This window comes from Equus asinus, chromosome 11, assembly GCF_041296235.1.
Source record: "Equus asinus isolate D_3611 breed Donkey chromosome 11, EquAss-T2T_v2, whole genome shotgun sequence".
NCBI lineage: Eukaryota > Metazoa > Chordata > Mammalia > Perissodactyla > Equidae > Equus > Equus asinus.
In genome coordinates this window covers 52,896,205-52,912,711 of record NC_091800.1, presented here as the reverse complement: position 1 = coordinate 52,912,711, position 16,507 = coordinate 52,896,205, and the positions used below count along the sequence as shown (strand labels likewise).

At 39.5% G+C, this 16,507-nt stretch overlaps 1 protein-coding gene across 48 annotated transcripts in view; it reads right to left on the bottom strand.

Annotated features, from left to right (window-relative positions):
* Positions 1–16,507, bottom strand: part of LMO7 (LIM domain 7) — a 196,362-nt gene that overhangs the window by 25,039 nt on the left and 154,816 nt on the right. For all 48 annotated transcript variants that reach the window (XM_070520002.1, XM_070520014.1, XM_070520010.1 and 45 more), the window contains 4 exons: positions 13,901–14,018; positions 12,075–12,217; positions 10,346–10,778; positions 8,356–8,664 (listed from right to left, as the gene is read on the bottom strand). In XM_070520002.1, the coding sequence (XP_070376103.1) occupies positions 8,356–8,664; positions 10,346–10,778; positions 12,075–12,217; positions 13,901–14,018 (1,003 nt within the window). The remainder of the gene's footprint in view (positions 1–8,355; positions 8,665–10,345; positions 10,779–12,074; positions 12,218–13,900; positions 14,019–16,507) is intronic.

Genomic DNA, 16,507 nt, shown 5'->3' with positions numbered 1-16,507 from the left:
TCAGCCTGATGAACACCAACCTCCAGAATAAAACTCTGCTATGAACAGAAAAAATTACTGGTTAGTTCTACTCCTTAACCAAAACCACAACACACTTAAATTAGAGATGACTCAGTAAAGATAAGTGGTCATCTTCACCACTCTTACAAAAAAAAAAAAAAAAATCCACCTTAAAGCCAATTAAAGTTCATAATCTACTGCTACATAAGGGCACAGAGACAAATGATGGGTTAGATACTCAAGACACTAATTGAGGTTTTTTATCTTGAAGAATAAAAGACAGGATAGAGTTTTAATAAATAGTCCCAAACTACATAAACAATACTTTGCGGGAGACAGCAAGTGAACATTATCCTTTTCTACCAAATACAGGATAAAAGAGAATGAGCTTAAGCCACAGATGGAAGAATCTCAATTTTATTGACCAGAAGAATTGTCCCACAGAGGGCTGCTCTTACCTTGGAAATAAAGAAATCTCTACTCGAACATATTAAATCAAAGGGCAGATAAATACTCCTCTGAAATAGCTGACAGAGGACAGCCTCACTGTGGCCACGGCCTGGCAGACTGTAGGTGTGGGGGGTCCTTGGGACCGTACACGGACAAAGGAGGAAAGAACCACATGAGCCACTACAGGTCCACTTCTGTCAATGACCAGGCGGCCTCAGGTATGTCACTGAGTCTGGAAGAGCCTTCTCTCTAACAGTAACACCGATTTTCAAGCTTTCTGTTTTTCAAAACCCTATTTTCAAATGAAAATCTTACGCAGATCACCTCCCTTCAAACCAGTATACAGAAGGAATTAAAGCGAGTGGCTGTAGTTTCAAAGTGAGGGCCTCAGAGACTCCCTCCTCATGGCAGTCCCTCAGGCATCTGTGGAATCCTTGGCTCTTGAATCAGGTTACCCCTGAGACTCCTTGCAGGGGAACAAATCTATCACTACAGTCAAGTATAAAATTATTCACAATGATTTCCGTTAAGATTTTGACTGCCTGACTTATTTCTGCAAAATAGATGCCGCATGAGTATTCTACAACGGATCCATGCTTCAGAACATGATACGGAGGAATTACTTTTTGAACTGGACGGAACCAGGAATATAAATTATTGGGGGAAATCTAGATTCCTGACAACTGATAAAGAATTATCTCCAAGTGGTTTGAGTTGCCTATGCTGGGAAAGATAAAGGATTAGTTAGCTATCAAAATATCAGGATTTAAAAATAACTTCCCTATAATTAGATACAATTTAAACAGAAGCATACACTGAAAGCTGAATTTTTTAAACAAAAACATGATGATCTGGAGTAGCAAAGATTAGATTTCTTTTTAGGATAAGATTCTCATATCACCACAGATGGAAATTAATGAAAAATTGGGTCAATCTTATATACTAACAAGTCAGAAAGCTATTCTCCCTAAACTTGTTCAATTAAATAAATGTGTTACTTAAGGGAAACCTACTTAAGTTGATAAAATTAAATAAAACACTAAAATATTCAGGCTGTAAAGTCATAAATAACAGGAAATATATAATCTTTGATTTTTGTACACGTGGTTCTTGAGTGTCTTTGCTTCAGGGTCTTAGTGGGACGAGAACATAAGTGAGCAGCCCTTAAATCATGGTGCTGCTATGGCCCTGGAGCTACTCTCCATCACCAAGGATGTATCTATACTTTCTCCAGTTCTCCATTTCAAAGTGGCAAGCGGTGTTTCTAACCCTACCACTTCACTCAATCCATTCCAAGCTTATCTCTTACCTACCAAACCCATTTTCAGTCCTCATCTCACCACACACTACCAACTATTCCTGCCTTCAGAAACAGCCATCTAAGTCACCCATTATTCTACTCTCTCTTGCCTTTTTCCCCCAACTCTCTGGCCACTTCTCAGTTCCTCTTCTTTTTCTATTTCAATTTTGTTGTGGTCTTTCCCTAGTCAACCTCCCATCTTTTTGACTACATGCTTTCCTGAGTAACTTCCTTCACTGCTATGTCTTCAACTACTGTATAAGCCCAACATATCCAAAATTAAATTCATTATCTTCCTCCTCAGACCTACTCTTCCACCTCTTGTTTTTCACATACCAGTCAATTACATCACTATCTAACCAGATGCCAAAGATAGAAATACCAGATTGTTTCAGGGACTCTTCCTCCCTTCCTTTCCCTAAGTGCTCCCTACCCCAGCTCCACACAATGGATAGCACTTGATAAAGCGCTATCAAGCCCACAATTCATAAGTCCATCTTGAATCACCCCATCCCTCCATCCTTCTGCAGGTTATCTTAGTTTGGACCATGATCTCCCTCTAAACTACTGTGGTCACCTCCTAATTGGCTCACATGCCTCCAGCCCTTCTTTTCCTCCGTCTTCCACACAGCTGCCAGAAGTTTACAGAACATGCTGATTTTTATATCACACCCATTTAAAAATTGCTGGTAGCTCCTCACTGCCTACCAGGTAGATTTCAAACTCTACATTTCAGAAATAGATTCAGTACTGAAAAGTTTCAATAAATATATAACTTTCCTCAAAACAATTTTAAGAATGATTATCTTTATGAATCAGAGGATACTTCAGTTCCTATTGGCTCTAAAATTCTAAAGACATGGCATAGTTAAAATAAGTCAGCATTTGGTGTTTTAACTATACATAAGACAGTTCTCAAATATGAACATGTCATATTTCAAAAAAAATTAGGGTCAAAGAAATAGCAATTGTAGCCTAATCATTGAACCAGCCTGGGGCAAGTTACATAACTTTGAAATCTCAAGCATTTCATTGGTAGAAGTGAGGATAATACCACCAACTTTGCAAGATTATTGAGAGGATTAAATGAAGCATTTCAAAGATGTCAAGGCACATGGTTGATGCCCAGTAATTATCCTCTTTTTCTCATGGAATCGATGTTATACACGACACGTAGGCTAGTTAAGCAGTTTCCAGATCAACTAAAGAAAATTCTATTTAACTCTCACATAATTAGCTCTAAAGCCAATAGAACCCAGTTCACATTCAACAAATACTTACAGCTCCAGGCACCGTGCTGGCAGTGAGCAAGACGGGCTTGCTTCCTACTCTTAGAGACAGTAGGCTCTAGTGAAGCAAAATGCCTGCTGTGAAGCCGTGATAATGTAAGCCCTGGGTGCTATTAAAAGGGGCACTTCTCATAGGCTTGGGAACCTGGAAATGGACATGTTAAAAGCTTCCTTCCTTCCACGTGATAATCCTCCTCTGAACACTACTTTAAAAAATCTGGGCAGAGATTCCAAAATATGGGTTTGGATGGAGTTTGAGAGAAGGTTCTGACAGGACAAAAGGAAACAAAAACCTATAGGCAAAACCAAATTTGGGAAAAAATCTCAAAACCACATCTGAGAGACAGTTGGAGGAGAATGAAGGACTCTGAGAGTCATAGTCTCTCGCCTTGCTTGGGGTCACCCCAGAATTGCCCCGGCAGCCTGCACTGGTAGTGGGGCAGATAAAGAAGCAATATCACAAGAGAAGTAGGGCAGAAGACGGAATAGAGAGGAATAAACCTCCAGCTCAGCAATGGAGATGGGAAAGAAATTCCTGTGGGCAGGTTTTAAACCAAGTTATATTAGGTTCTTTCCTTCATTATGCTTTTCCTTCCTCATGGTATGAACCAACTTATTACTACAATTCTGTGGTAATTCTCCTAACCAGTCTTTGGCCCCAGACTCCATTTCCTTAACATAATTCTATGCAATATCACAGGTCTTACATTCCTAAAACACCTCTTAATCTTGAAATTCCCACATTAAAGAACCTATAAGTACCTAAATTACCTGCTGGACCAAGTTCATACTTCAGTCTAGTAATCAAGGCCTTGAATGCAATTCAACTCAGTAAATACTTAAGTGCCAACTATGTATAAAGACTGTGGAGGGTATAAAGAATACCAGTGAAGGAGAAACTATGAACATATGAAAATGGATCAAGGAAGAATTCATCAAGTGAAATTTTCAAAAGGCAAAAAGTTCAGTTCCAGGGGCTGGCCCTGTGGCACAGTGGTTGGGTTTGTACATTCTGCTTTGGTGGCCCAGGGTTCCCTGGTTTAGATCCTGGGTGCGGACCTATGTGCCGCTTGGCCAGCCATGCTGTGGCAGGCGTCCCACATAAAATAGAGGAAGATGGGCATGGATGTTAGTTCAGGGCCAGTCTTCCTCAGTAAAAAGAGGAGGATTGGCAGTGGATGTTAGCTCAGGGCTAATCTTCCTAAAAAAAAAAAAGAAAAAGTTCAGTGTTCAGTTCCAACTACAGGGAGGAAATATCTTGACTTACAAAGAAAGTGACCCTCCTGGGCTTTGAAGGAACAGGATAACTTCAAAAGAGAGACAGGTGAAATGAACATTTTCAAATGGGACAACAATAAGAACAAATATATGTGATGTGTTCATGAAAGGATATGCTGTGTTCAAGAAAAAGCAAGCAGTCTCCTGTGGCTTAGATCACTCACTTCCCCACAACATAGTGTGGTATAAGCAACCTTGAATCAGACTGCCTGGGTTCAAATCCTGACTCCACCACTCAATACCCTGCATGGCCTTGGACAAGCAACACGACCACTCCGTGCCTCAATTTTCACAACTGTGAAACAGGGAAAAGAGGGTCACTGAGAAGATGAACTAAGACAATGCCCTGAGAAGCTTAGCTCGCACCTGGTAAGCACTCAAACATTAGTCGTCACAGTACTACAAAGGGAGTCTGGAGCCAGCCATGAGGGACCTTAGTGTTCCTGTGTGCTTTGAACTTCATCAAACAGACCATGGAAGGCCACTCCAGGCTCTGGAGCAGAGAAATGACCAAGTCCAGGCTGGCATCATGCGAGTTACTCTGATGCCAGCCCATGTAGAATGCACAAATACAAGCGACTATTTACAAAGCACTTGCATTGATGGGGAAAGGGCCTGAATTTGGGGAGTGAGGCAGGGATAGAAAAGAACATCAAAGGAGATTCTGGAGGAAGAAACGAAAGGACATAACCAGCTAAAGAGTGAGGTAAGAAAGAGAAAGAAGACCTGAAGTACACTCACAAAGCTATCGAGACATGTAGATGTGCTGCCATACGTCATTTTTGGTTATTTTCTGAACTCCTAGAATTATAGTTTGGACCAGAGTTTGAAGGAGTGTTGCATATGCCCTTGACATACTGGTCATCGGCCATTTTGTGCAGTCACAGCGCCTTGCCCAAGTCAGTAAGCTCTCAGTGATGAGAGCAGAGTGATATTACACAAGCTACTTTCCTCATAGCACAGAAATGGACACGCCAAACATCATGGGGATAGGCAAGTCGCCATATGAAATATACATACACGTTCAAGAATGCCAGTCTCTACACTTGTTAAATAAAGCCTAATTTTGCTTGATGCCAGCCTTGGTGGTCCAGTGGTTAAGATTTGGTATTCTTACCACCACAGCCCCAGTATGTTTTCCAGTCAAGGAACCACACCACCCACCTGTCAGTTGTCATACTGTGGCAGCTGCATATTGCTGTGCTGCTGAAAGCTATGCCACTGGTATTTCAAACACCAGCAGGACCACCCATGGTGGACAGGTTTCAGCAGATCTTCCAGACTAAGACAGACTAGGAAGAAGGAACTGGCCACTCACTTCCAAAAAAAACTGTCCACGAAAACCCCATGAATTGCAGTGGAGCATTGTCTGATAACAGCACCAGAAGGTAAGAAGATGGCACAAAAAAGAGTGGGCAGGGCTCTGCTCTGCTGTCCTCAGGGTCACTAGGAGTCGGAATTGACTCAACAGCACTAACAACAGAATTCTGCTGGGTAGAATATCATTTCAAGTTTCGTGACAAAGGAGCATAAATCCATTAATGCTGAAACCTGAAACTATGCGGCGTTAATTCAGGTTCCTCTGAATTGCAGTAAGCTGGAACACACCCACACACCTCACTTAGCCTCTTTTTCTTAATCCATGGATGAAGCTAGTCAGCTGCCACCCTGAGGCAGTTAACACCACCTAGCCCACAATACATTAATCAGGCTGTTTTGTTGGATTTGCTTTTGAAAAGGTGAAGCCAAACACACAAAAAAACAAAAGGGACCTTGCTTTTGTTTTTATTGTTCATCCACGGGCACCTTATGTTCCCCAAGTGTAACACAGGCTATTGTTCTCATCCACTGACACTTAGGAGGCTAACTACGACCGCCCTTTGGTATCTGTGGGGGACTGGTTTCAGGACCCTCCCTACGGATACCAAAATCTGCAGATGCTCAAGTCCTTTACATAAAAGGGCATAGTATTCACAAATAACCTATGCACATTCTCCCAAATACTTTAAATCATCTCTAGATTACTTATAATACCTAATACAATGTAAATGCTATGTGAATAGTTGTTATACTGTACTGTTTAGGGAATAATGACAAGAAAAAAGGTCTGTATACGTTCAGTAGAGATCCAGCCCTCTGAAGCCTTTTGACCCGTGGTTAGTTGAATCAGTGGATGCAGAACCCAAGGATACAGAGGGCCGACTGTACATATTTCCAATTCTTTAAAAATGGAGTTGGGGCTGGCCCAGTGGCACAGTGGTTAAGTTTGCACGTTCTGCCTCAGCAGCCCAGGGTTCGCTAGTTCAGATCCCGGGTGCGGACCTACGCACTGCTTATCATGCCATGCTGTGGCAGGCACCCCACATATAAAGTAGAGGAAGATGGAAGATGGACATGGATGTTAACTCAGGGCCAGTCTTCCTCAGCAAAAAGAGGAGAATTGGCAGCAGATGTTAGTTCAGGGCTAATCTTCCTCAAATAAATAAAAATAAAAAATAAAAATGGAGTAACAAAATAATTTACAACTAATGATTTTAGCAGGCTGAAGAAATTGTTTAGCTTTGTTTGTAAACAAGCATAAGAAAAACTGAAGGAAATATACCTAAACACTAACAGATTATCTCTAAATGATGGGGTTATCAGTGATTTTTATTATGTATACTTTCCTGCATTTCCAAATTTTCTCAAGCACATTGTAATTTATACTTGGAAAAAAAAAATCCCTCTAAACTTGTAAAGCTTTCCTGTACTAATAAAAATCTAATACTACTAAATGTTATATCAAATTATTTCACATACAGTTATTTCATTACTATAACTTAGGCCAAGTTATATACCTGATGTTGTACCTTGGAATATAAATATACTCTAGTGAGGCACTAGAGAACACTAGACTAAGTCAAAGAACCACAAAAGCTCCTCCATGCTAAGAAGTTCACACAACCATCAAATTGCTTAACAAGGGTCTTTCTAAAAGAGAGAAGCTTTCTGTCTACTAGACAACCAGCAGCACTTTTGCCTACAGGGAAAACATACTGAAACATACTAAAAGAACACTCATAACCTAATAATTCTCTTAAGTCATCGATTGGGATTTTCAGTAGGAAAAACAGCAAATGCCTCCAGTCATTCTTCATCTGATGGTATATTTCATTTGGACTCCAAATGTGAAGGAACAGAATAGTCACATTGTAACTAAGCCTCAATATTCCCATTTAGACACAAACAGTGGTACAAAATTCTAGACTTTCTAATGTAAAAATTAGTATCAAAAGTCACTAGAAGGGGCCAGCCTAGTGGCATAGCAGTTGGGTTTGTGTGCTCCACTTTGCCGGCCCAGGGTTCACCAGTTTGGATCCAGGGCATGGACCTAGCATGGCTCATCAGGCCATGCTGAGGCAGCATCCCACACAGAAGAAGTAGAAGAACCTACAACTAGGATATACAACTATGTACTGGGGAGCTTTTGGGAGAAAAGAAAAAAAAGAGGAAGATTGGCAACAGATGTTAGCTCAGGGCCAATCTTCCTTACTCAAAAAAAAGAAAAAAAAGTCACTAGAAGGTTAATATGATATAAAAAGAAATATCATGTTCCTAGAGGCCAGTACCTCTGATGTGTACCAATTTCTCTTTGCTGCCAGTTAACTTCCCTGAGAAGGGGCTTTTATTACCCATTTATCTATTAGACCTGCATCTAAAACCTCCAAAGCGACTCATGCACCTGGACCCGGGACTGCTGAGTGCCAGCAGAGTAAGGCAAGAGCTGCTGAAATGAGGAGTAGAGAGAAAAGCCAGCCAAACTCCAAAGAGATGGGTCCAAAAAACCTCAATACACCCATATCACAAGGGTTATCTGGATCAATAAACCCAGAGTCGGAAGAGACCTACTTCCTCTAAGATCTGTTAAAAATAAAATGCAATCTCATTTTCCGCATTATCAGCCTAGAGTATAAGGCCTAGAGATTTTGAAACACTGTTTCCAAATTTAAGTAGTTCTGTTTCTGAGCAGCAGGTGATAAAGAGCCTCCCCAAACTCACCTGTGATCTTGAGACCTCTGTCTGTGGTGAGCTTCTCCTTTCTCCAGGCTCAGACATTAAATCAGGGCCAGATGCTGAAGACAAGGTGGCTTTAGAAGTGGCAGCCTGGTCCTGGGAAAGAGATGAGAAGGTGGGTGTAGGAGAGGGCAACCTCGTCATGTCTTCTCCCGCTGCTGCTGTCTCTCTCCCGCTGGATGAGCTGAAAGCAGGCAGGCTTGCGTCGGGTTTTTGTGCAGAGATGCTGAGGGAAGTGATTTGAGTTCTCCTAACACCTTCCACATCTCCATTATACTTCCAAGCATCATCCATCTAAATAGGAAACATCATTTTAAACTTAGTATTCTGTTAGCTTTATGTCTGTTTAAAAAACATTACATTTTAAAATTATAACAGTAACATATACCTCCCACAGCAAAGTAACTATTGCTAAAAGCTTGGAGCACAATGTTTCACATCAACAGACCGGCACATATGTAGTGAGAGGAGTGGTTGTTTTTACAAAAGAGTTTGCATTATAGACTCCGGAAACCTGTTTTGCTCTTTCACATCACTCCAGATCAACAGATAGAACTCTAAACTAGTCTTTCCAATTGTTGAATACTCCATAGTATAGATGTCAACAGGTTATTCATTTGATATGCCTTCAATGTTGTTTATAGTTTTCTGTAACTTCCAAAAATATTGCAACAAATACCCACAGCTCTTTCTAATTGGAACATTTTTATAGCACAGATTTCCAAAAGTAGACTTGCTGAACAAAAATATATTTTTATATATATTATAAATGCAAATAATTATATATGTCTTTAAAGATGGTAGCAAGGCATTCCCAAAACAATGTATAAGAATGTCTGTTTCTCTGCATCCTTGCCAACACTAAACATTTTGGATGTTTTAAATCTTTTTGAAAAGCTGTGTACTTCATTCTTGCTCTAATGAGGTTGACCGTGCTTCTCTATGCTTTATGTTATCGGCCATTTAAATGTCCTCTCCCTCAAACTGGCTATTCATTTCTACATCCATTTTTCTACTGCTTATCTTTTCCTTACCAATTTGTAGGAACATTTTAAACCTTAGGGATATTAACCCTATATCTATAATACATTTTACTAATGTTTTCCTAAGTCTATAAATTGTCTTTTGACTATGTTAATAGTGTTTATCATATAAATTTAATTTTATGTTGTCAAATATGTCTTTATTTTACTTAATATAATGATCAGGAGTTTCCTGGCTAGTTTAGGCAAGTTTCTCTCACTTCAAATATTTTTTTAATTAAATTTTTTCTTTTTCAGATTTTAGGATTCTACGTTGGCAGAGGTAAAAGGAGTTTGAACACTGGTCTTCTTAAGGCTGTATTGCTTCCTTTTACATAATCAAAATTAATACACCTACTTTCAGGTATGTGGACTGCTTCATTCTCAGGGGAAATGATTCCCTATTCTACATTCTTAAAAATCCCAATAGAAATATATATATATATATATATATATATACACACACACATACATGTATATATATTTTGAACCATGAGACACATTTTAATAACTACATTCAAACATATCAAGTTCTAATGAAGTGGGAAATCAGGGAAAATAGAAATCGTACATAAGCATCTGAAAACATTTAGGTTAAACCACATGAAATTGTTATTTTGTAGGTCAAAAAGAACTGACTACTGGCAACTTCATATAGTTCAACCTAATACTTTACAAAAGCTGTACTTGAGAAAATATGACACTAAAAAATAAATGTTCTGCCTTAGAAGAATGTAGCTTATTCGTTCGTTGAATTTAAAGTTTAATCAACTCTGGATTGTTGCTGTATTTTAAGTGTTAAATATCTATTGAATCTAAATTGGCTAAAATAAAACTGCTTTATATATGTTATGTACATTTTACACATCAAGCATATATAACTCAAACTTCTGCACAAGTTCACTGACATTCTGCTCTTGAGAACTGAGTAAGTGAGCTGGGAACACGTTTACCGTGTAGGATCTTGGGAGTGATGAGATTCCCCTTGACTGAGAGCCAAAAGGTCTCGGTGTGACCACAGATGTTAACCTGGCTGTATCAGCTCTCTGGTAACTTCTGGGGAGAGAAGCTGAAACTCGAGTCGACTCCATCTGTGTACTCAGTGAATGCAGAGAAGACAAAGTAGGTGGGCGTTGTTCTTCCACAGAGCTTTTGGAAGGAAGGTGAATTTCAGCTATTATAGTGTTCTCTCTTCTTGCAGAAGTTGTAGAATCTTGTTTAGGAATTTCTGTAGGATAAGTTGTTCCCTTCTCTTCTACCCTTTCACTCTGGTAACTTGCTTCCGACATAGCCAATGTAGGGGGAAATGTTTCCTCATTCAATATATCATCAGAAGAATATATTCTCCTCCTCGATGTAATTGTAGACATTTGGTTTCGGGACTCCCTTAGCAAAAAAAAAAAAAAAGCAGACCACAACCACAAAGTTATGCATTTTGCACACAGAGGTGAAGAGACAGATGTCATTTTGGTAATTAACATATAAAATGGACTGAGACTACAAAGACTACTGGCTTCACACAATAATCAATATAACATTAACAGCATATGAAGACAAATACATGCAATTTCCTTTTATGCCACACTAAGATTTTAAGAGTTGACTTTCTTCTTTAAAGAGACGTTCAGATACTTCAGAGGGTTTTTTTAAATTGTAAAGACATTTTAATAAGGGAATCAGGCTATTTTAATAGATTATTCACAAAATTTTATCCACAAGTTTATAACTCTTCTCAAACTAGCATACTAGAAATATAACTAATTGTCTGATAATCAATTTGAACCCTCCAAAGATGTAGATTCCTTGACAGTTTGAGTTTTCCTCTATACAATTTATAATAATCTAGTAAAAAGACCACAAGAGACTCAGACTTCTGTTAAGATCAAGTTAGCATATGATTTCATATAGCTTGATAGAATTTACACGGACAATTATTACAGATTAAAGGCACCATTCATATCTGTAGACAAGTTGATGAAACAGTCTCATTGCTACCATTCTGTAAGGAGCACCTTTCAAGCTAACCACGTTGCTTTTAAGTGAATGAAATTGTGTTTACCACTGGCTTCCTGGGTACAAAAGAGCTTTGTTTAATTTCACCTGACAGTACATTTCCTTTTTGACATTATCCTTAAAGTGTATTTGCCTCCTCCCTGACCTGTAAATACCCCAAGGTGTCACATTGTAACTGTTCTACAGGAAAGTTTAAATTGGACCTTTATTCTGTTATGTTGCAATGCAAAAAACAAACCCTCATATTTATGTTTATATAGTTTTCCTTTAAAATATAATTTTAATTGTTCCACTAAACCATGAAAAAGAAGTTTGTTTAGTTAAGAGTGGGAACTGGTTTTATTTGACCATTCACTCCTAAATTCACTTTAAGAGGAGAAAAAGTTTATTTTCTGCACCAAATATAGCCAACAGCACTCAATTCTGCATGTAAATATACAATGTAAAATGAAGAAATTATGCACACCTATATTAAGCATTCATTTCTTTTGTTAATATAAGTCATTATTATAGAAATACTTTGCTTTTTCACTGCAGAGCAAAATGCTAAAAGTTTCATGCATATTTGATTACAGTCTAATATTGGTGCACACCTATATTACACGACACTTACACAAAATATTTCTAACACTGGTATCTCCAACCATGAGATGCATTCAGCCTTATTACCTGTCCTGCATCATTTCCTTAAACGTCTTGGAAGCTCTCTCAGACTTCTCAAGGGCCTGCTTTTCAATTTCTTCCCTCTCTTCTTTCTTCTTCTGTAGATCTGAAGTGTAGCTTTTTCGACGATCTTTCCATTTTGCAAGGTCCTGAGAGAAGAAAATCACATCAACACAGACAAACCTGAATTTCTACACACCCATTCTAGCAGTGAGAGTGGCCAGACTATCCCATTACATCGCTCAAACTACTCACTCCAACTTGATGCCAGGGTGCCCTAATTTTGCTTTTTATAGCCAGCGTTTCTGTACCAAGCCTTTATCTCATGTGTCTAGAAAACCTGACCTAGTAAGACAGACCCCATTTTTGTTTTCCTGCCTCATTGCCCATTTTCACAAAGAATGCTAAATGCTTGTAATTGGGTGCCAGGTCAGAAAGATCAGGAACTGGTTCAAATTCATTTTCATCTCCCTCCAATAATCTGGCTGTTCTGTGAAATGACATGTCTCACTAGTAAAACTGGAACAGAGACATGATTGTAATGGTTAAACATAGATGCAGACTCAGTCTTTCATTTAACAAACACTGAGCTCGGTCCCTGCTTTGAGGCAGGGGACTGTAAACACAGAGATGAATAGGACGTGGTTCCCCTCAAAGAATTCTCAGTATAGAGGGAAAGACAGACATGTAAATAGAAGTTCAATAACGAGTGTGATAGATTGCACAGGAGAGTAGGGGCCCGAAGGAGAGAGAGTGGTCAATTCCACCTCAGGCAGGGGAGGGCAAGCTTTGGAAAGGCCAGACTTTAGCACACGATTTCAAAATAGGTGAACTGTAAGGTCAGGGCAATAAGGAAGACCACGCAGGAACAAGTGGACACGATTTCCCATATTCCCAGGAACAGAAATCTAAGCCAGCTGGATGATCTCAAGACAGTCAACATAACTCAGCTTTTAAATTAGCCCTAGTACTTATTTTATAGTCTCAATACTTATTTTCATACCAAAACAGTCACCATGTACTTTGGCAAAGTGACACTGAATGACTGTTTCTTAACAATTTAATTGAGTTCTCAACTAAAAGAGGCCCTGGAATTGAAAAACGTAGTCAAGGCAGGGTTTTCTTCCCTATTTCATAGACTTTAATCCCTTTGAAAATTAAAATTTACTATCTCTAGCCCTTCTGTTCATGCTACCACTTAACTCATACCATCAAGTTGTCCTCAAACTTCTTTGGGTTTGCTCTGTATTTTCCTTACACTCCTGTAGCTTATAACAATTACCCCTTTCAAAAAAAGGTCAAGCTTTTTTCCTGCAGGGACAAAGCTAAAGATTAAGTCTATAGCCATACAGACATCTGGATGGAACACAGCGCCGGGAAAACATCTAATTTAGATTCATATTAGATAATACTTTACAACCAAAATATTACTCCAAGTTATTCTTATTTCTTCCCAAATCTCCTCGATTAACTCTAAGACCCTTTTCATCCCTCCCTGTTAATGCCAAGACTCAGTGCTAGACCCCCTCTGCTCCTCAGGTACCCCTAAACCCTGAGCAGTCTTCCTTTCACAAACATCAGTTATAGTCATGCCTCAGTTCAGCAAGTAAATAAGTTATCTATACTCCAAGGAAGCAGCCTCACATTTTTGAGAACTCACTGAGAATATTAGAAGATAAACATCCTAAAATATGCAACAGTAAGGGGCCAAGAGAGTTTACAAATCTTTTTAAAGGAAGTTGTCACATTCTCTAGAGAACTTTAAGAGTAGCAAAGAGTCAAACAAACACCCTCTCCCAGTCTTCCCATCTCCCAGTACAAAGGATACTCACATCCTGCCATTTCTGATCTTGTTCTTTCAATTGCGATTTTATTTTCTGCATCTCCTCGTAACGCAGCTGACGCAAGTGCTGAACATCCTCTGCGCTGACATCACTCATGGACTTACTCCTGCAACAAAAATACCCACGGTAACCAAGGTTCACATGACCAGATTTAGGCTTAAAGCTGGAAAGTTCAGCTTATATTTAGAAATTCCATCTAAATTTCTGCTGTACTACCTAGACGCTTTAGTGGTAATATCACAGAAATAGCACTACAGAGATAAATGGTGTTTTTCCAAAACGCAGAAACAAGAGCCTAACACTCAACTCTTTCGCAAAATGGCTAAATGAACCCTGCACAAGTCTGAAAAACATAATCCAAAGTTCATATTTGGAGTGGTCCGTGCCTAAAAGGATTACTTTAGAAAAAAATAATAATTAGTCGTCACTAGAATCATCCCTTTATTTTTCTATCTCCCAAAAGATAATCTTTTAAGGTCTGGCTGCCTTTTCTAGGCACTTATTAAATAATTTAATGATTACCTGATATTTTCTCCTCAAGTTCAATACCATGACAAGTGTGCTGCTTCTCAAGGATTCTATAAGCTCTGCCCCACCGCAGCACTGGACTTTGTTCTCAAAGCACCACAGCTTCTACCAGCCAGTTATAATAGCACAACTTCTACTGTCCTTTTATTATTATTACTATTATTAAGGCAGCTTTCATGTCTTCACTGTGTGACACCTGCCATAGGTATGTCCTGAGGATGAGCTCTTGAAGATCTCAATCTAGAGTAGAAACTAACGAACAGAATGAGGTATTGGACATGAGGCATAAAAGAGCAGGTAGGAATGAGAGAAAGGGCTGTTGAAGGTGGGATGCCCATAATGCTGTTTCCTACAGACCTTTCCAAATGCACTTCCGATTTTATTTCATTGTAATTGATGCCACTATTAGTCATTTAAGTAACTCTACATCTCCTTCTTGGGCCCCTAAACTTTGCCTTCCCCAAGATTTTGCCATCATCACATTTTTTAATAACATGCTTGCCCTTAGCTAGCTCAGGAATTAAATTATAATCTCTGTGCAGATGACTCCCAAGTCTACAGCTGAGGACCAGTCCCTCCCCTTTGACTCAATTCCAATTGCTTGTTAAATAAACATCTCTGTGGGGATATCCTCGAGGCAACTCAATTGTAGAAGGACCAATTGAAATAATATCTAGAAAAGATTTTGTAAACTGTAGCTCACTAAACACATGCCTATTGACGACCTAGCCAAACTCAGTCTTGTCCCGAAACCTGCTTTTCCTCTTGAGGCTGTTAATGGTGTTACCTGCCCTCCAATCATCCACGTTTGAAACCGAAGAACCATTTTTCACCTTTGCCTCTCCCTTCTCCTTACTTTCAATTAGTTATCAAGTCCTCTTATTCAGTGTCTTTTTCTTTCCATTTCTGTTGCCAACACCCTAGATCAGAGCACAGTCAGCTTTTACCTAGACTTCTAAAGTAGCTTAAATTATCACTTAGCCGTCAGATGCAGTGAAAGTCTTTCCTCAACTGTTCCCTCCAACTCAAAAGCCCCCACCAATATAAATGCCTTTTTAAATGCCACTCATTCCCCAGGATACCTGTGAGACTAAACTTTGGTTGGGTATATGCAACTTCCTCTTCATTCTCCACTTGGAAGTCCACCAGACAACTCAAACTTGTCACAGACCAAAAACATGGTTGCTCACCCTACAACCTGTTCATCTTCCATCTTCCTTATCTCAATAAAAGTCAACTCTATCCTTCCATACTATAGGCCAAAAATCTTGGGATCACCTCAGATTCCTCTGTCTCACACATCACAATTGATCCCATCAGTAAATCAGGTCACTCTACGTTCTCAGTACATCTAAGATACAACCACTTCTCACCACCTCTGCCATTACCTCTGATCCAAGCCATCATATCTCCTGGTTGGATTATTGCAATAATCAGTCTCCTTGTTTCTACCTCTTCCTGCCAAACAACATATTCTCAACACAGCAGCCAAAGAGATCTTTTCAAAATTGCACTCAGATCATGGCGTGCCTCTACTCAGCACCCACCAGTTTCTTCCCATGTCACTAGAGTTAAAAGCAGTTTCTTCCAAGACCTGTAAGGTCTGACATGACCTAGCCCCTGCCTGCAGCTCTGTACTCATCTCTTGCCTCACTCCCCTTCATTCATTCTGCTCCAGACAACTGGTTTCCCTGCTCATGCTCAACCTCTTGCTTCTCTCCTTGCTCTTCAATCTGCCTGGAATGCTCTTCACCCAAATATCCACATGGCTTATCTCTCACTTCCAGTCACTGCTTAAATGTTACCTCAGAGTTTCCTGCCCTGACCATCCTACAAGAAATAGCTAATGCGCCTCTCTCCTGGCTCACCTTATCCCCCACTCTTTTTCTCTGTAGCATTTATCGCCATCTGAAATGTACATATAGGTGAAGTGTTTGTTCATATCACCTGCCTCAACCTGTAATACTATAAAGCAGGAGTTTTGTCTGATTAGTTTGCTGCTATTATCACCTGTACCTAAAAGAGGGCCCAGCCATGGTAGGTGCTCACAGATACATTCAGGATCTA